The sequence below is a fragment of the Phoca vitulina genome, unplaced genomic scaffold (assembly GCF_004348235.1).
Source record: "Phoca vitulina isolate PV1807 unplaced genomic scaffold, GSC_HSeal_1.0 scaffold73, whole genome shotgun sequence".
Lineage (NCBI taxonomy): Eukaryota > Metazoa > Chordata > Mammalia > Carnivora > Phocidae > Phoca > Phoca vitulina.
In genome coordinates this window covers 740,368-761,825 of record NW_022589776.1, presented here as the reverse complement: position 1 = coordinate 761,825, position 21,458 = coordinate 740,368, and the positions used below count along the sequence as shown (strand labels likewise).

Genomic DNA, 21,458 nt, shown 5'->3' with positions numbered 1-21,458 from the left:
GCTGCTATCATTCCAAAACACAGTGGTACTTTAAGGTGTGCTATTATTTTAAAGAAAAAAAGAGGGGAGGAGAGGAGTAGGAAATTCCTGTATTTTGTCTAAAATCCAATTCAAGAGTGATAATTCTACTTTGGTAGATAATTCATTCTCTATATTGGTGGAGGAAGCGCAGAAATACTGAATAAAAGTGTTTAAAAGTTTACTTGAAATTGGTATTTGGACAAAGAATATTTCACTTGAATATACAACAGAAAAGGCAAAAGATGGAAGACAAATAACTGGATATTAAAATTAAAACAATCTAAGAACCAGATTCTAATAAAAAAATCAGACCTGCTTTAAAGACTTCAGTGACTAACAATGATTTGGACTTTGAAATACAGAAAGACATGATACTATGAAGATGACATTTTACATTAAGACTCAAAAAAATATTAAGACATAATTTGAAATTTCAGGGATGCCTGGGTGGCTCAGTCAGTTAAGTGTCTGTCTTCAGCTCAGGTCATGATCCCAGAGTCCTGGGATCGAGTCCCGCATCAGGCTCCCTGCTCAGCGGGTGGCCTGCTTCTCCCTCTGCCTGCCGCTCCCCCTGCTTGTGTCCTCTCTTTCTCTTTCTCTCTCTCCCCCTCTCTCTGAGAAAATAAATAAATAAAAATTTTTTAAAAATTTGAAATTTCATCAGAGCTGCAAATATCAAAACGATTAGCCTAACTTCCCAGTTATACAAAAGGGAATGTATTAATATTTGTTTCATAAAATAATAAATGCAAGTGAGAATCATTTTATCAAAAAGAACACTACATTAAATTTCCTCTTAAGTTTTATGATTTCTAAAAAGGTGGGGTGAGGTATAAAAACGTATGAATAATAGGTATGTTTTCATTATAAAACACAGTCCTGTAGGTATAAACATTACCTTCACATATTTTGCATACATCTGTTCATCTAAAGGGAAACTCTGGACATTCCTCTCATCTCTACCATGAAAAGTACCCAGCTTAATCCACTTATTTGTGGGATATCTAGGAAATATAAATATAAACATTCTTTTTAAAATTTATAAACCACATATTGAGAGGTTCCATCACATCTTCAAAATATATCCTGTTTAATTTTTTCCTCTCCAGGTGCACACACTCACTTAACATAGTTTAAATAGTAAAATATTGAGTTGAAGAAATGCATTTTCTTTTCCAACTAAACTGTGACAAGTTCCTCTTTACAGGGAAAGAATATCTTGCAAAACTCACACCATTAACAAAGAGAAAACAAGAAAAGGAGAAGACAAAAAGTAGGACCAAAGTGGCTTCTTGGGCTTCCAAGTAAACTGGAGGTTTTAAAACAGAGTAGCCAAGAGATTGTTTTGGAAGCAGGTACTACTCTTCATGTACTAAGAAGTGTGTGATGATATAAAATACAAATAAAAGTGCTGGTGGAAAGGGAAACAGAAAAAATCCTTTACCATTAGACTAGAATTTCACAGATCTTACATAGCTGTTTCCCCATCTTTAAAAGAAAATCAAACATAAAAGCCTTAAAGTATTATTTTTGTTTTCTACAGTGTTTTAAAAATCCCTCAAAGTAATGGAGTGCTATTAAAACAAAAAAACACTTTGTTAAAGCTGGGTATGTCCACTTGACATATAAGAAAATAACAGCTTAGAGAAAAAGAAGTGATCTGAGCAAGGTTATTAGGTGAAAAATGGATGGAATTCAAGAGGTCTTGAGAATTAATTTCAATAACTGCATATATGCAGTGCAGAGTGTGAGGTGGGAGAAGAGCATGAGAAACCATTAATGATCAACAACAGAAGAATGGTTAAATAAATAACAGCATTCTACATGCCACATCAGAGACACTCAAAAAGTATTTACTGAATGAGTAAATACCTCCAGTGGGGGAAAAATATAAACCATTCATTAAAAATGGTATACTTAATGTAGAGAATTACTGAATCAATATGTTGTACACCTGAAACTAATGTAACATCCTATGTTAATTATACTCAAAAATTTTTAAATGGTGTTTAAAAGGCAAAAGGATATTATCAGGATATAAGCAGTAAAAGCTGATTTTTTTAAATAGAATTAGTAAATATATGAATATACAGAAAGGCCTGGAAGGAATATATTAAAATGCTAATAAGTTATCTTTGATTGAATGGATTGTGATTCTTTATCAAATTCCTCATGTTAATTCTTTCATAATCACACACACGTAACAAAGTTTTAAATTATACTTTAACATAAATATACCTCATGATATATAAAATGAAGTATTCGTGAAAGTTTTTAATAACTTTTTAAAGAAATGTTTGGCAGGAACAGAGCATAATAATTAAAAATAAGGACAGATCTAGGTTTGAATTCTGATTCTCCAATTCACAAATTATGTGACCTTTCCTTGTCTGTTTCCTTACCTTATAAAGGAATAGTATCATATGATTATAAACACTATATGAGTTAATGAAAGTAAGTTGATTAGCAAGTGCCTAATACTACCGTATTATTATATTCTTAGAAATTGATATATTAAAATAAAAAATAAAATGAAGTTTTAAAAAGTGACCCATCTTAAAATTTTTATTCTGGAGATCCAACATAAACTTGTAGAAAGCACCTTTAGCATTTACCTGTCACTGATAGAAACCAGGAAGTCTTTAGGAGTTGAAGAAAATAATTCATAATTTGCAATATCAAGCTGTTTTACTTGAATTGGTTCACAAAGTTCAATAACAAACCTTTAAAAAGAACACAAGACAATTACTGAGATAAGCCAACCAAAATAATAGTTCATATTAAACATAAACAGTTTGCATAAACTAGACTTCCATTAAGTCACTCATTATTTCCCAAGCATATCATTAGTTGGGGGGGTGGGATAACTATAATAACACAAGATATTGCTTTTGTCCTACAGTATTTTTTTAAAGGTTCTTTTTTTAACTCTTGGAGAAGGAATGACCTCACTAAGGAAAGCTAGCAAAAATGTAAAGTGACTAGTCTAGAGGGCAATTTGGCATATACATGGTCTCAAAGGGTACCACAGTCTTTGATTTAACAATACACTTTTAGAAATTTATCCTAAGGACATATAGCTTCAAACATTCACCCTTGTATATACATTGTAATATAGCAAGGCACAGTTTATAAGAGCAGGGAGAAATAGTCAACCTACATGTTTACTAGCATAGAGGATTCAAGTATGGTCCACCCAAACAATGAAATACCAACAGGCATTAAAAATTTTACTAGAAACTATACATTCCGGGGCACCTGGGTGGCTCAGTCCATTAAGCATCTGCCTTCAGCTCAGGTCATGATCTCAGGTTCCTGCTCAGTGGGGAGCCTGCCTGTCCCTCTCCTTCTGCGCCTCCTCCCTGCTCGTGCTCTCTCTCTCTAATAAAATCTTAAAAAAAAAAAAAACTATACATTCCATTTATATAAAAATCTAGAAAATGTAAAGTAACTTATAGTGATAGAAAACAGATCTGTAATTGCTGTAGGGGCACAGGAGTTAGGAAGGAAAAGTTACAAAGGAGGATGAGAAAACATTTTAGGAAGGTGGATATGTTCATTATCTTTATTGTGGTGATAGTTTCATAGATGTATAAATGTCAAAAATTATCAAACTGTACATTTTGACATGTTGCAGTTTATTTTACATGTGTGTATATATATTTTTATGTCAATTATGCCTCAATAAAGCTATTCTATAAAAATGATGCCAGAGACCTATATTTATGGACACAGAAAAATGCCATAAAACACTGCTTCTTAGGAAGAATTACAAATATGGTGCCATGTGTGTAAAATAAAACTGCACACAGCGTGGCATTTCGGAAAAAAAAAATACTCATATCAAAAACTAATGATGTAATGTATGGTGATTAACATAATAAAATTTTAAAAATGTAAAATAATAATAAAAAAATACTCATGACATCTAGCACTCTAATCAATACTTTCAAAAAGTAATTACTATACCAATATATTGACAAATAAAATCAAGAGCATTAAAATTAACATATTGTGTTTAATTTATGAGAGCAAAAGAACCAAGTTCTAGCAGATGGCAAAAACAATCAGGTTTCAGAGAAAAGCTCATAAAGAGAAGCAAACTAATATTTGCTGAATGCTTACTCTGGGTCAGATACTATGTTAGATGATTTACATCCACTCTTTGACTTAATTCGTACAACCAAACTGCAAAGAACATTATCTCCATTTTATAAAACAATTCAATAAACATTAATTGGTTACTTCACATTCTCCTCGTCTGCCTTTTAATAAGAGGCCCCCTCCCACCACCACCCCAAATGTAGCTAGCTTATGGCCACACCTCAAAGACTGTGCTTCTCAGTCTTGGCTGTGTTATTTAGTTTGGGGTGAAGAAGGGCTGTGAACAGAAGTGTCAAGTGCAACTTCCAGGTCAAGCCCTTAAAAGGGAGCTGCTACTTCTCCATTTGCTTTCTCCCACCTTACAGGTTGGAAAGAGAATGTGGTAGGAATAAATCATTTCAGCAATGCAGGCAGGGACAACACCTTAGAGGAGGCAAAGGAACATGACAGAAAGTGTGTGGGTCCTTTAAGTGTTCTATCTATCTGGCTCCAAAGCTTAAACATATCCCATACCACCAAAACACCTTTGGGGGAGGGAACTAAAGAAAATCGAACTCAGACTTTGCTTGTTATTAACAAAGAAAATAATTCTAAAAGAGCATTAAGAAGAAAATAAAATGGTAATTCTCCCACACCTTTCTTTTGCATACAATGTTCTCCATTTCTAAGACATGAGCTATGTATCAGAAAAAAGGAGCTTTCAAACAAATGTATTACCAGGTATAAAAAGTGAATTCAATGTGATGAGCACTATGTGTTATACGCAACTGATGAATTATCGAACTCTACATCTGAAACCAATGATGTACTGTATGTTGGTTAATTGAATTTAAATTAAAAAAACACGAAAAAAAAAAGGGAATTCACTAAGATTTAACAATTCTAAAACTTGTATGCACCTAATAAATAGCCTTATAATATATAAAATATAAGCAGGTATGTAATTATTCCTCAGTTAGTTGATTTTAAAATGCTCTTTCAGGGTGCCTGGGTGGCTCAGTTGGTTAAGCGACTGCCTTCAGCTCAGGTCATGATCCTGGAGTCCCGGGATCGAGTCCCACATCGGGCTCCCTGCTCAGCGAGGGGTCTGCTTCTCCCTCTGATCCTCTTCCCTCTCATGCTCTCTGTCTCTCATTCTCTCTCAAATAAATAAATAAAATCTTAAAAAAAATAAAATAAAATAAAATGCTCTTTCATTTTTTTTGCCTCATTTTTTATGTTTTCTTAGAAGCAAAGAATATTCTATGCAAATTAATAGAACTACATATAAAAGTTGACAAATCCAATTTCAATATGCTTCTTTTTAATTATTTATAAGTCAGGAATTTTAAAAGATCAGACAGAGATCTAAACACAAGAGTAGCATGATGAAACACCATGTATCAAAATTTAGTTGATACAATTAGGAAGGAAATTTATAACCTTAATGTGTATATCTGAAAAAAAATTAAGTTCAATAGACTGAAGTTAAAGAAAATATAAGATAATAAAGTTTCAAGCAGAAATCCACAAAACAGAAAAAAAAGACGTGATAGAGGGAATCAATAAAGTCAAACTGGTCTGTGGAGAGAAGACATAAATTAAAATATTAGGAATTTTTAAAAAAATCATTAAAACAATAAAAGAATACTACCAACAACTTTATTACAAAAACTTCAAAAATGGATTAAAGACAAATTCCTAGAAAAATATTATTTACTAAAACTAACTCAAGAACAGTAAACCTAGTCTTATAACTACTCCTTTTTTTAATTTTATTATGTTAATCACCACACATTACATCATTAGTTTTTGATGTCGTGTTCCATGATTCATTGTTAGCGTGTAACACCCAGTGCTCCATACAATACGTGCCCTTTTTAATACCCATCACCAGGCTAACCCATCCCCCCACACCCCTCCCCTCTAGAACCCTCAGTTTGTTTCTCAGAGTCCATAGTCTCTCATGTTCGTCTCTCCCTCCGATTTCCTCCCCTTCATTTTTCCCTTCCTACTTTTTTTTTTTTAACATATAATGTATTATTTGTTTTAGAGGTACAGGTCTGTGATTCATCAGTCTTACACAATTCACAGCGCTCACCATACCACATAACCTCTACTGTACGACCCAGCAATTGCAGTACTGGGTATTTACCCCAAAGATACAAATGTAGTGATCCGAAGGGGTACGTGCACCCCAATGTTTATAGCAGCAATGTCCACAACCAAACTATGGAAAGAGCCAAGATGTCCATCAACAGATGAATGGATAAAGAAGATGTGGTATATATATACAATGGAATATTATGCAGCTATCAAAAAACCCTATTTCGTTTAAAAGTAGTTTAAAAACATTCCCATCTACTCACACCAGTACAAAACAGTACATGCCCAAGCTTATTTATAAGTAACACTGTCTGCCACAGCAAAAGATTAAAACACCAAATATCCACCATCAGAAGTCTAGTTGAATACTGGTAAAACCATATAATGAAATTTTATACAGCTATCAAAAAGAATGAAAAAGTTTTCTATGAACAAAATAGAAAGATGACCAGATCACGATCCCAGGGTCCCGGGATTGAGCCCTACATCGGGCTCCTGGCACAGCGGGGGAGCCTGTTTCTGCCCCGCCTGATGCTCCCCCTGCTTGCTTTTACTCTCTCCCTCTCTCTCTGTGTTGTCAAATAAGTAAATAAAATCTTAAAAAAGAAAGAAAGGAAGAAAGATGACCAGATATTGTTAAGTTAAAATTCAACTCTAGGTGAAAAATAGTGTGTATAATATACTAAGTTCTGTAAAAAGAGGGAGATCAATAAAAATTTACATTTACATTTGCATAAAGAAACTAAAAAGATAACTAAAAATTTAACACTGAATAAGATGGATGACAGAGATTAGAAGAATATCTCTCACTGTAACTCCCCTACCCTTTTGAAATACTTTTTTGGGTTTGAACCATGTGAACGTATTAGTTTTTAAATTATACCCTTAAAAGAAAATTAGTATCTTCCCATAGGCCCAGATGGTTTTATAACTGAGTTCCAAACTTAGAAGATACCTAATGGTACAAGATTAGAAGCAATGCCTCCAAAATAAGGAATAAGATGACACTGACTACTATCACTGTTTCTATTCACGATTTTCTCAGGGACCTTGCCAGCATGTAATGACAAAAAGAAAGCAAAATACAATGAAAAGGATTAAAATTTTTTTAAAAAAGAAAAATTTGTAGGGAAGCTATAATTTTCTACATAGCAATCCCAAAGAAAATCTACGTATTATTAGAAAAAGAATATAAAAAGATAGCTGGATATAAGATTCGTTTAAAAAAAAACTAGACATCTATATACAACAAAATGTAATTTTTTTAAAATTTTATTTTATTATGTTAGTCACCATACATTACATCATTAGTTTTGATGTAGTGTTCCATGATTCACTGCTTGCGTATAACACCCAATGCTCCATGCAATACGTGCCCTCCTTAATACTCATCACCAGGCTAACCCATCCCCCCACCCTAAAATGTAATTTTTTTAAAGATTTATTTATTTGAGAGAGAGAGAGAGCGCGCATGCACATGAGTGTGAGCAGGGGGAGGGGCAGAGGGAGAGGAGAGAGAATCCACAAGCAGACTCCTCAGCTGAGCGCAAAGCCCTAAATCAAGAGCTGGCCACTAACTGACTGAGCCACCCAGGCGCCCCAAACCCAGCTAGTATTCTTATGACTGTCGTTCTAAATTCTTGTTCAGATACACTCCTTGTTAACTGTTTTGAGCAAATCCCTGGCTGTGATTTCTTGATATTCCTTTTGGGGAAAATTCCTCTGTCTTGTCATTTTGTCTAGGTTTCTGTCTTTTGCATATTATGAAAGCTTGTAATGTTTCCTGTTCCTGAGAGTAATGCTATATTAAGAAGGGGTCATACACTGTCTGGGGCCTGGCACTTCAGGAAGTGTTTCTGGTGTATGCTGTGTGCACTCTGCTGCTGTGTTTGGCTGCTCTTTCCCACAGGTCAGTCCTCTGCAGAGTTCCTTCTTGCTTGCAATGGGGAGTGCTTGGACCTTTAACTAGGTGTGCTTTGATTTGTTTGGTAAGATAAGCCTGATTTAAAAAAAAAATTATCTAACAGAAAAATGGGGAGGGAAGAATGAATCCCTCCTACACACCATATAGAAAAAATTCCACTGGGATCAAAAACCTAAAGGTGAAAGGCAAATTTTCTCTAGAATTTAAAAATTTAAGCTATCTTTTTTTTTTTTTTTAATGTCGGAGAGATCTGACATTTTTATTCAGTAGTTCCACACTTTACCTCTGATTTACAATGTACCTTTATCATAAAGTTTCCTTATAAGCATGGGTTTGTTTCTGTACTCCCTGTTCTGTTCCACTTGTCAGTTTATCACCACCTGCAGTAACACCACACTTTCATTAGCTTTATGGATCACAGTATCAGGAAGGGCAAGTTTTTGCATCATATTCTTCAGGACCATCTTGGCTATTCTTCTGCTTCTGCTTTTTTCTTATTAATCCCAGACTTAGCCTGTTGAATTCCCCAAATGTCATGTCGAATTTTGTTTGGAATTTTACTGAATATTCAGATGACTCAGATATTGAGTTTTCTTATGTATAAATAGGACATATCCTTTTGTCTTTTAATGTCTTTCAGTAAGATTATTTTTAAAAATTTTCATGAAAGTAATATATATCTTGTTAAATTCATTTCTGAGCAGCTATTTATTTGTTGCAATTGTAAATATATTTTAAAAAATTATATTTTGTTGGGACACCTGGGTGGCTCAGTCAGTTAAGCAGCAAGTCTTGATTTCAGCTCAGGTCATGATCTCAGGGTCCTGGGATTGAACCCTACATTGGGCTCCGTGCTAAGTGGGGAGTCTGCTCTCTCCCTCTGTCCTCGCCCCACTCCCCTGTGCCTTCTCTCTCTCTCTCTCAAATAAATTAATTAAAAAAAAATACTAGGTGGGCTTGAAAAAGCATAGAAGACACCAGAGAAACCCTTGTTGCAAAGATAAAAGACCTAAAAAACTTGTCAGGCCAAAAAAAAATGCTACAAATGAGATGCTGCAAAACTGACTGAATGTAATCACAATGAGGATGGAAGAAACAGAAGAACGAACAGGTGATAACAGAAGATAAAATTATGGAAAATAATGAAGACGAAAAGAAGAAGGAAAGAAAACTAGCAGATCATGAATACAGACTTAGGGAACTCAGCAATTCCATGAAGCACAATAATATCCGTAACATAGGAGTCCCAGAAGAAGAAGAGCAGGAAAGAGAAGCAGGTTTATTTGAAGAAATTACAGCTCAGAACTTTCCTAATCTGGGGAAGGAAACATATTCAAGTCCAAGAGGAAAAGAGAACTCCCCTCAAAACGAACAGAAACAGGTCAACACCAGACATATCACAGTGAAACTTGCAAAATACAAAGATAAAGAGAGAATTCTGACAGCACCTAGGGACAAAAGGTCCTTAACCTACAATGGTAGACACATAAGGTTAGCAGCAGACCTGTCCACAGAAACTTGGCAGGCCAGAAGAAAGTAGCATATATTCAACGTGCTAATTGGGAAGAATATGTAGCCAAGAATACTCTATCCAGTAAGGTTGTCATTCAGAATAGAAGCAGAGATGAAGAGTTTCCAAGACAAGCAAAAACTAAAGGAGTTCATGAACACTAGACTAGCTCTGCAGGAAATATTAAAGGGGACCCTTTGAGCAGGAAAGAGAGACCAAAAAGCAACAGAGACTATAAAGGAACAGAGATATTCTACAGGAACAGCGACTTTACAGGTAATACAATGGCACTAAATTCATATCAATAATTACTCTGAATGTAAATGGACTCAATGCTCCAATCAAAAGACACAGGCTATCTGAATGTATTAAAAAAAAAAAAAGACCCATCAATATGCTGCTTACAAGAGACTCATTCTATACCCAAAGACACCTCCAGATCAAAAGTGAAGGGGTGGAGAACCATCTATCATGCTAATGGACATCAAAAGAAAACTGGAGTAGCCATACTTATATCAGACAAACTAGATTTTAAACCAAACACTGTAATAAGAGATGGAGAAGGGCATTATATCATAAGAAAGAAGTCAATCCAACTAGAAGATCTAACATCTGTAAATATTTATGCCCCCATCGTGAGAGCAGCCAAGTATATAAATCAATTAATAACAAACTTAAACTCATTGATAATAATACAATACACTATAGTAGGGGACTTGAACACCCCCACTTACAGCAATGGACAGATCATCTAAGCAAAAGATCAACAAGGAAACAATGGCTTTGAATGACACAGTGGATCAGCTGGACTTAATAGATACATTCAGAACATTTAATGCTAACGTAGCAGAATACACATTCTTCTCAAGCGCACATGGAACATTCTCCAAATACATCACTTACTGGGTCACAAATCAGGTCTTAACCAGTACATAAAGACTGAGGTCGTACCATGTGTATTTTCAGACCACGACATTATGAAACTTGAAGTCAACCACGAGAAGAAATTTGGAAAAGACCACCAATACATGGAGGTTAAATAACATCCTACTAAAGAATGAATGGGTTAGCCAGGAAATTAAAGAAAAAATTTAAAAAATACATGGAAGCAAATTGAAATGAAAACACGACAGTCCAAAACCTTTGGGATGCAGCGAAGTCAGTCGGTCATGAGAGGGAAGTATATAGCAATACAGGACTTCCACAAGAAGCAAGAAAACTCTCAAATACACAACCTAACCTTACACCAAAGGAGCTGGAAAAAGAACAGCAAATAAAGCCTAAAGCCAGTAATAAAGATTAGAGCAGAAATAAATGATACAGAAATTTTAAAAAATAGTAGAACAGATCAACGAAACTAGGAGCTGGTTCTTTGAAAGAATTAACAAAGTTCATAAAGCCTTGCCCAGACTTACCAAAAAGAAAAGAGAAGGGACCCAAATAAATAAAATCAGGAATGAAAGAGGAGAGATCACAACCAACACTGCAGAAATATAATTATAAGAGATTATGACCAATTACATAACAACAAATTGGGCAATCTGGAAGAAATGCATAAATTCCTAGAAACATACAAACCCCCAAAACTGAACCAGAATAGAAAACTTGAAGAGACACATAACCAGCAAAGAAACTGAATCAATAATCAAAAATCAACAAACAAGAGTCCAGGGCCAGATGGATTCCCAGGGGTTAATTCTACCAACCATTTAAAGAAGAGTTAATATCAATTCTTCTGAAACTGTTCCAAAAAAATAGAAATGGAAGGAAACCTTCCAAACTTATTCTACGAAGCCAGCATTACCTTGATTCCAAAACCAGACAGAGACCCCACTAAAAAGGAGAATTACAGAACAATATCCCTGATGAACATGGATGTAAAAATTCTCAACAAGATACTAGCAAATCAAATCCTACATTAAAAGAATTATTCACCATGATCAAGTGGGATTTATTCCTGGGCTGCAAGGGTGGTTCAATACCCACAAATCAATCAATATCATACGCCACATTAATAAAAGGAAGGATAAGAACCATATGATCTTCTCAAAGATCTTCTCAAAAATCTCAAAGATTCCACCCCAAAAATTGCTAGAACTGATACATGAATTCAGCAAAGTTGCAAGATATAAAATCAATGTACAGAAATCTGTTTCATTTCTATACACCAACAATAATGAAGCAGCAGAAGGAGAAATCAAGGAGCTGATTTCATTTACAACTGCACCAAAGACCATAAGATACCTAGGAATAAACTTAACCAAAGAGGTAAAAGATCTGTACTCTAAAAGCTATAGCACACTTAGGAAAAAAATTGAAGAGGACACAAAGAAATGGAAAAATATTAGATGCTCATGGATTGGAAGAGTAAATATTGCTAAAGTATCTATACTACCCAAAGCAATCTATACATTCAATGCAAACCCTATTAAAATAATACCAGCATTTTTCAGAGCTAGAACAAACAATTCTAAAATTTGTATAGACCCAGAAAAGACCCCGAATAGCCAAAGTAATATTGAAAAAGAAAAGCAAAGCAGGAGGCATCACAATTCTGGACTTCAAGCTGTGTTACAAAGCTGTAATCATCAAGGCAGTGTGGTACTGGCACAAAAACAGGACACACAGATCAATGGAACAGAACAGAGAACCCAGAAATGGACCCACAACTATCTGGTCAACTAATCTTCGACAAAGTAGGAAAGAATATCCATTGAAAAAAAAAGACAGTCTCTTCAACAAATGGTGCTGGGAAAACTGGACAGCAATATGCAGAAGAATGAAACTGGACCACTTTCTTACACCACACACAAAAATAAATTCAAAATGGATGAAAGACCTAAATGTGAAACATGAAACCATCAAAATCCTAGAGAACACAGGCAATAACCTCTTTGACCTTGGCTGTAGCAACTTTTTACTAGACATGTTGCCAGAGGCAAGAGAAACAACAGCAAAACTGAACTATTGGGACTTCATCAAGATAAAAAGCTTCTGCATAGCAAAGGAAACAATCAACAAAACTAAAAGGCAGCCTATGGAATGGGAGAAGATACCTGCAAATGAAGTATCAGATAAAGGTTTAGCATCTAAAACCTATAAAGAACTTATCAAACTCAACACCCAAAAACCAAATTATCCAGTTAAGAAATGGACAGAAGACATGAATAGACTCTTTTCCAAAGAAGACATACAGATGGCTAACAGACACATGAAAGATGCTCAACATCACTCATCATCAGGGAAATGCAAATCAAAACCACAATGAGATACCACCCCACACCTGCCAGAATAGCTAAAATTAACAACACAGGAAACAACAGATGTTGGTGAGGATGCAGAGAAAGGGGAACCCTCATGCACTGCTGGTGGGAATGCAAACTGGTATAGCCACTCTGGAAAACAATATGGAGGTTCCTCAAAAAAGTTAAAAATAGAACTACCTTATGACCCAGCAAGGCACTACTAGGTATTTACCCAAAGGCTACAAAAATACAGATTCAAAAGGGTATACGCACCTTGATTTACAGTAGCATTATCAACAATAGCCAAACTATGGAAAGAGCCCAAGTATCCATGCAACTGATGAATGGACAGAGAAGATGTGGTACACACACACGCACACACACACACACACAGGACTATTACTGCCATCAAAAAGAATGAAATCTTGCCATCTGCAACAACATGAATAGAACTAGAGTGCATTATGCTAAGCGAAATAAGTCAGTTGGAGAAAGACAAATACCATATGATTTCACTCATGTGGAATTTAAGAAATAAAACAGATGAACACGGGAAGGGAAGGAAAAATAAGATAAAAACATAGAGGGAGGCAAACTGTAAGCCACTCTTAACTATAGAGAACAAACAGGGTTGCTCAAGGGGAGGTGTTTTGGGTGGGGATGGGCTAAATAGGTGATGGGCATTAAGGAGGGCACTTGTAATGAGCACTGGGTGTTATATGTAAGTGATGAATCACTAAAGTCTACTCCTGAAACCAATACTATACTATATGCTAACTAACTTGAATTTAAATAAAAACAAGAATAGTGATGAAAGTTTTGAGGAAGATGAGGTATAAACTTACTCTACCAGATATTAAGACTTATAAAACTACAGTAAGACTGTATGGTCTTAATATACCTTAGGAGGATTAACCTACTTAAATCAAGTGAAATCAGTTAAAGATGCTCTGAAGTTCAATTACAGTGAAAAGACACATACGTAAGTGAGCGAAAACTAAATATGCAGTAAACATATATACAGAAATGCATGCTGTTTGGCAGAAATGTTAAAATACAAATGGGTAGCTATGACTACTTCATATAACTTCATCCCAGCATGTCTCTGCTTGAAATACAAAATTTTGGAGAATAAAACTTGAGCTGTTACTGACTACAGAGGCTCCTACAAATAAAAACAAAAACCTCAAAATAACACTGTAATTATAATCTCAGATAATCATATCCTCAAATCCAATCTATGAGATAAGGAAAAATACACTTTTAAATTATCCTTAATACCCTTAAATAATTTGTGGTGTAAATGTACCAAAAGGAGTGAAGGCCAAGAATAGAAAATAAGCATTATCTTTAAAGTTTAAAGAGTTTCTCCTCAAATTAAAAAAAAAAAATCAATATATATATTTTTAGTAAATCAGTAATTTACCTCAGTAATTTACCTCAATTCTTTTTTGAACAGCTGCTTTTGAGCAATTAAATCAAATAATCTAATAAAACTGTTGGTATATCACACATTATTTTCCTCCATAAATCTGTTCCTTTGCCTATATTCTTTCTTAGTTAATGGCAGAACTATAGATCCAAGTAGGAGTCAAAATCCTGGGAGATTTCCTAGATGACTCTCTCCACATCCAATTACTAACCAAGAGCTGCCAATTTTATCTGCTATAAATATCTTTCATAACGCCCTCTCTTCTGTATCTACACTGCCAATGCCTTAATTAAAGCAGGTTCCTAACTGGTTTCCCTGCTCCCAATTGCATTCTGCTGTAGGCCATCCTTTGAGGACAAGCCTTCTTAAAACACCAGTGAAATCATGTCACTTCCTTACTTAAAACACTTCCCTCCGTGGTCTTTAAAAAACTTCAAAAAATTGTAAGCTAAGTATACACAGCATTGGATGGCCTGGTTATTGGTAAACTAAATCTCCTGTCTCCTCTTCCACTATTACTCTAGTTATACCTTTATTCTTATCATGACTAAAATAACCTCTTCAGGCTGCTTCTACTTACAGCTGCCATAAGAAATATGTTCCTTTTAGCACTGTTCCCTTATTCTTACAGTTCCTGATACCTCTCCCTCATTTGTGACTTCCTATGAATCCTTCAAGATTCAGCTCAGGAATTATTCTCTCACAATTAAATATCATCACTGTTCCTATCATAATCTTTCAGCAATACTTTTAATACTATTTTCATAATTATTTGGCTAGACCTATTTTTTGCCTGTGGCTGTGACCTTTTCAAAAGGAAAGGTATTTCGTCTTCAATTCTGTATCCCAGGACCTAATTAAGGTAAGTACAGTACCAGCACCTATCAATCATAAATGCTTTTTAAGTGACTATAGGAACAAATCAATCTAATCCTAACATAAAAGCTTAACATAATATGTACACACATAGAATGCACTTTACTTACCAAATTTTAGTGCTGCAAGGATTCAACATATAAAGATCCATATTTTCTATAAGAATAGCAGATGTGCTCTATTTTAAAAAGGGGGAAGGGAATAAATTACTTAAGGAAAAATATTTCAACTCTAAAGATTTCTAGGATTTCTATTTTTAGATCTTAAAATACTAAGATTCTGAAACACTCATCTGAGAAGAAGGCATAAAAATGGCTAAAATTTACTGGTTATGTCTATAGTGTTAAGTTAGCCTTACAACAAAACATTTTAAATTAAATGTCTGTTACTATAAAGGAAAAATGATTTTCTATTAGCTATTTTCTTTTTAAAATTTCAAACAGGTTTTAAAAGTTAAAAGACAGGATGAATGCCCTTCATTGGATGAAGAGATAAACTGCAGCACATCCAGACAACAGAATATCATTTAGCCCTAAAAAGAAATGAGCTATTAAGCCACAGATGAAACTTAAATGCATATTACTACATGAAAGAAGCCAATCTCAAAAGGCTACATATAGTATGAGTCCAACTACATGATACTCTGGAAAAGACAAATCTATGAAGATAGTAAAAAGATCGGGGGTTGAGGGGAGGGAGGGATGAACAGGTGGAGCAGAGAGGATTTTTAGGGCAGTAAAAATACTCTATGATACTATAATGATTGATAACATGTCATTACACATTTGTTTAAACCCATAGACCATATGATAAGAGTGAACCCTAAGGTAAACTATAGACTTCAGGTGATAATAAGCGTCAGTGTAAGTTATCAACTGTAACAAATGTATCACTCTGGTGGGAAGTATGTTGATAATGGAGGAGGCTAAACATGTGTGAGAGTAAGGGTTATGAAAGAAATTTCTACCTTTCTCTCAATTTTGCTGTGAACCTTAACTGCTCTTAAAAAACAAAGTCTTTGAAAGAAATAAAAAAGGTGCAATGTATCAACCAATATAACTAAGAATTCATACAAGAAAATGTCTTTAAAAGCATAATCTTACATTTATCAGTGAATCAGAAAAGTAGCTCATGTTAAAATATAGTTCTCAGCAAACTGCTACCTTGATTTAATAAAGTTACTAGTGTCCTACAAGTATAGAAGAATTTTATAGTTAAGTACCTTGGCTTCTGGATTAGCTGCCAAAATTTTGGCACCACATTCTACTGAGGCATAATTATTTCGATTTTTCTGCACTTTTTTTGTTGCATGTAGACCTCCATTAGAAGATGGATGCATTGACTGACCTGCAGACAAACCTTATTATAAACATATATATATGATGATTATGATTAAAAATACTCCCAACAAACAATGATCTCAAAAGCAATAGCTGATGTGTCCTGATGAACAGGTTTTAATGCTTAAGAGAATGTTTTAAAAAACCCGTTAAATTCAAAATACTCCCCCAAACCAAATTAACTACAAAAATCCACATTACTTGATTTATGTCTAAGTAATATAATTCTCAAAATAAAGCTTATCCATGAGAATCAAAATATTGTATATACATATTTTATTAAAGATGAATGCTGTCCTAGCATTAAGAATTTTTAACTCTGAGACTTACTTTACAAAAAGAAACTGTAATACCTCAGTCCAACTCTATTTACAGTTTAAAGCTTTATGACTCAAAAAGTTTCATTCATATCCCAGACAAGCCCCCCAAAAAACAAACAAAAAAAAAGTTTCTGTGCAATTTTCCTTATAAACTGAAATGAAAACTACTGCTCTGCCTACTTTATCTTATTTTTTCCTCATTTAATAATTTACAAAATGGATTTTAATTAAGATTAAAACTATATAACTATATAATTATACACAGGTAAATTACATAGGTTGATAATTATCTTAGTAACTTTCACCTTTAAAAAGTTTTCAAAGGTTTTATTTTATTTTACCAACTATGGAGAGAAATGCGTATTTAAACCAGGCCCCTCCCCCCCCCAAAAATAATAAATAAATAAATAAATAAATGGAATCACAGTGTTTCCATACTTTTTTCTTTTTCTACTTCCATAACTTTCTTCTTCCATTCATCAAATGTTGGTATATCTTCTGGATCTTTGGGACTTGTTACAGATATATGGTCAATTTCCCCTGGTTTTGTATAATCAGAACTCTGAAAGAAATGTGAAAGAACAGAGAAAACAGATTAATAAATTATAAAAGTACAAATGTTTATGTGAAATTAAAGTCCAATTTTATAGTTGATAGATAATATTTCAAAAAAAAATGAAATGTAAAAAGTTTTGGTTTACTTAAAAGTTGAGTTTCTCTTGAAAAATTGAAATCTTCTACCTAAGCACAACAAGATATATTCCTTCACATTAACAATATAAGTATAGGTTGTAAAAAAAATTGTATTATATCCTAAGCAATTACTTACACATAAAACTGTACAAATCAATAAATACTACAGTTGTAATGCATCCATCTTAAAATTTAAGTTAAAATAATATATGCATTAAAGAAAGCGAACTAATTTTAGACGTAGCATATAGTTTCTAAAAGATCCTTAACACGAATTACCATTCACATAAAAATTTAAGATGGATTTAAAAACATAAAGAAACACAAAGGGTCTAAAGAAAAACAAAGCTTTTTAAAGAAAGTATAGAAAAATCTTCATATATAAAAGGATTTAACAAGTTGAAGAAAGAATAAATCATAAAAGAAAGGCTGATACATTTGGCTGGATTAAAATTTAAAATTAAATGTATCAAAAGACCATAAACTACATCGTACAATAAGCCACAAGCTGAAATAAGTAGTTGCAATATCTGCAACCAATAAAGGATTACTACCAACTACAGACTACCTATAATCAATAATGGAGGAGATAAACAATAAATTCAGCAAAGAGAAAATACAAAATGCTCAATCTCAGTAATAATCAGGGGAATGCAAATGAAAACCAGAGATGCTGAATAAATTATACCAATCTGATGGAGTTTGAAGTGTGGCATGTCTAGTGCTCGCTTCGGCAGCACATATACTGAAGTGTGGCATGTCTGTTGAACTATGGGACATCTATTAGACTGCTGAAGGGGGTTCAAAATTTAGCAATATTAAGGGTGCATGGCTGGCTCAGTCAGAAAAGCATGCAACTCTCATCTTGGCATCCTGAGTTCAAGCCCCAAATTGGGTGCAGAGATTACTTAAATAAATAAACTTAAAAAGATTTAGCCATATTAAGTAAAGATGTGCATACCCTATGACCCAATAATTCCACTCCCATGTATAAATATGAGTGAAAACATGCACACATGCCTAGGAAAATATGCATGAGAATGCTTACTGCAGCACTGTTTGTAACATCAAAAAATTAGAAAAAACCTGAAGACCAGATAAATTGTGGTAGTGAAATACAACATTGTAAACAATGAACAGACAAATCTAGAAAACAATGGTGAGTAAAATGATATTTAAGGCAAGAATGATACCACTTTATATTGCTTCAAAATATGCTAAATAATAGTATGTACTGTTTATAATAACGCAGTTTTGGAAAAAGTTTAAAAACACACTCTTATACACACACATACACACGCTGAATTTGACACAGGTGTTCTATCTGAAGAGGAGAGAAGAAATATAACTGGGAAAAGGCACACAATTTAATTTGTAATTTTTTCCGTAAGCTAAATAATATATGTAAAGATGCTCATTCCATTATTTATTTCTGTATTCCTAAAACAATGCATAACATATTTATTAACAGTTCCCTGAGAAGTGCACAACATCTATTTAGACAGCTTACTCCGGTAAATAGCACAAGTCTTCTGTAGTGTACGTGTGCTATATATAGTGTAGGGCACATTTTGAGAACTAATACTCGCTATATTAAAGCACACATTTTTTTTTTAAGATTTTATTTATTTATTTGACAGAGAGAGAGAGAAAGAGAGAGACAGTGAGAGAGGGAACACAAGCAGGGGGAGTGGAAGAGGGAGAAGCAGGCTTCTCTCAGAGCAGGGAGCCCGATGCGGGGCTCGATCCCAGGACCCAGGGATCATGACCTGAGCCAAAGGCAGACGCTTAACAACTGGGCAACCCAGGCGCCCCTAAAGCACACTTTTAAGGACTGATACTAGTATATTAGAATTACACTAATACACTAGCTTATTAGAATTACATGAATTACACAAATACACGCATACAAATACCCATAATCTCCCTCTAGGAAGACAGCAAATTGGCTCCCATACAACCTCCATCTTTTGCGGAACAAGCTAACTGACTAAATAACGTGGCTATTAAATAAAAACCTAGTTTCAGCACAATGAGAAAATAAGCAAAAACATATATTTATAAAAATTAACCTGAGTACTTAAGAATAAAGCCCAAATACTAAAAGAAATACAACAAAAAGTAGAGGAACATACACACACTTTTTGAGGTCCAGGCAAAGCAATCACTATCACCTCTTAGCAACAAATAAGAGAACTAAACAATACCATAAAAACACTTGGTAAAGCACTGTCTCTCAGTATGGCAAAGACTGTCTTCCAGATCTTGAGATAACAGGGATAACACAAAGATCTTTTGCATCAGAAAAAATACTCTCTCCAGTCACACAAACTTAACTGGGAAGAATTATCCTGAACTGGACAACACATAAAACTACTGGATATTTCATAATGTGCTTATTATCTGATAATTTTTCCAGGATATTAATATAGTTAAAAATTATACCATTTTGCCTATTAGCACAAACTCAGAAACCATTTTTATATACTAGGTAATGAAGGGCAGTTTCAGTCTGCTAATGGTGAAGGAGAACAAGCAAAACTGGGACAAAACTGGCTGCCATGTAGTATCAGAGAAGTCTATGTAGTATCAGATGAATCTTAAATACCTCCAAAGAAGATATTTTTGTAATGTTTGTCTAATTTTATTTATGGCTGTAGACAACTGAACTATAACATATGCTTGATTTGGTTTCATTGGGAAAATTAGTTCCTTCAAGATGGTGGCCTACGAAATGTTGAGCTCCTATAATTTTAAGAAGCATCATAAAAACAGCTGGTAGTGATAGTAAAGTCTCCAGAAGGAAGTTTAGTTAGTTGTGAGTACAGATTCACTGAAAATACATGACAGAGAAGGTGGAGAACAGAAGATCCAAATTAAAAAGGAACAAATGTGGACATGGTACTCAGTACTTTGAACCTCTCTTTGATTCCGCATGTTTTACTTTTGTTAAGTTCATGGAGTGGACTTCATCTCTGTTACTCAGTTATTTCTTACCTGAAGGAGGCCTAGACTTCTCTGTCAACATTTCTTCAGGAAATTCTGCATTGGCCTCTATATGAAGTCAAAGCAGAACTCAAAAGGAGAAAGGAAAGTAAAACTGCTACATGGGGCTAATATAACTGTAAAATTCATACTCTTCAATATAAGCTGTATTCTGCACACAAGTAACAAAAGGTAAAAATGTCTCTTTAAAATAATTCTGGTTGAAGCGCCTAAATTTAACAGTGTATATGGAGTTAAACTTATATTCTGAAGATACCTGAATTTAATAATCATAACTTCTTCTATATAGCTCTCCAGAAACTTCTTAAGTAAGGACTTTATGTATCTGCTATCAAACAGTTGATGGTAACAGAAAACCACTTAATTATATACAAGTAAAGGCAGTTCATACTTGGAACAACTGTATGTATAAATAATATACTGGTAACAGTACCCAGGAAGTAACCATTTGCTCTCAGGAAGTACAGCTCACCTCAGTTCCACATTCCTCATTAACTACTTAATCCCTAATTTTATGGCAGATATGGTTAGCAAATTGCAAGATTAGCTAATAATAATAATGCATATAATAAAGTAGGAAACAGTGCAAGTTATATACCTACCTCATTTTTTAAATTATCTGAAGCGTTCAATGCAGATTTTGTATCACCACTAGCCTGATCACTTGCTGAAACTTTTGATTCAAATTCTGATTTTGTTATTTTTCCTTTGCCATGTGAAGATGACACATTTTCTATATGCTGGCCAACAAGGCTATTTGAAACCAAAAAGACATATTAAAAAAAATTAGCTGAATAACAAGTTTATGTAATCTAAACTGTTAAAATTATCATGTACAAAATAAACCAAGAAAAGAGCACAAAGGGATTAGCTTTCTCACGATCATAAACTGGAATTAAGCA

At 34.1% G+C, this 21,458-nt stretch overlaps 1 protein-coding gene across 2 annotated transcripts in view; it reads right to left on the bottom strand.

The window, feature by feature from the left end:
• The window catches only part of SUCO (SUN domain containing ossification factor), an 86,769-nt gene that overhangs the window by 36,058 nt on the left and 29,253 nt on the right, over positions 1–21,458 (bottom strand). The window contains exons 6-11 of one of the 2 annotated variants that reach the window (XM_032393398.1): positions 21,159–21,309; positions 17,296–17,419; positions 16,420–16,556; positions 15,308–15,375; positions 2,637–2,744; positions 920–1,025 (exon numbers count right to left, since the gene is read on the bottom strand). In XM_032393398.1, the coding sequence (XP_032249289.1) occupies positions 920–1,025; positions 2,637–2,744; positions 15,308–15,375; positions 16,420–16,556; positions 17,296–17,419; positions 21,159–21,309 (694 nt within the window). The remainder of the gene's footprint in view (positions 1–919; positions 1,026–2,636; positions 2,745–15,307; positions 15,376–16,419; positions 16,557–17,295; positions 17,420–21,158; positions 21,310–21,458) is intronic. The other variant, XM_032393397.1, reaches the window with a different exon arrangement.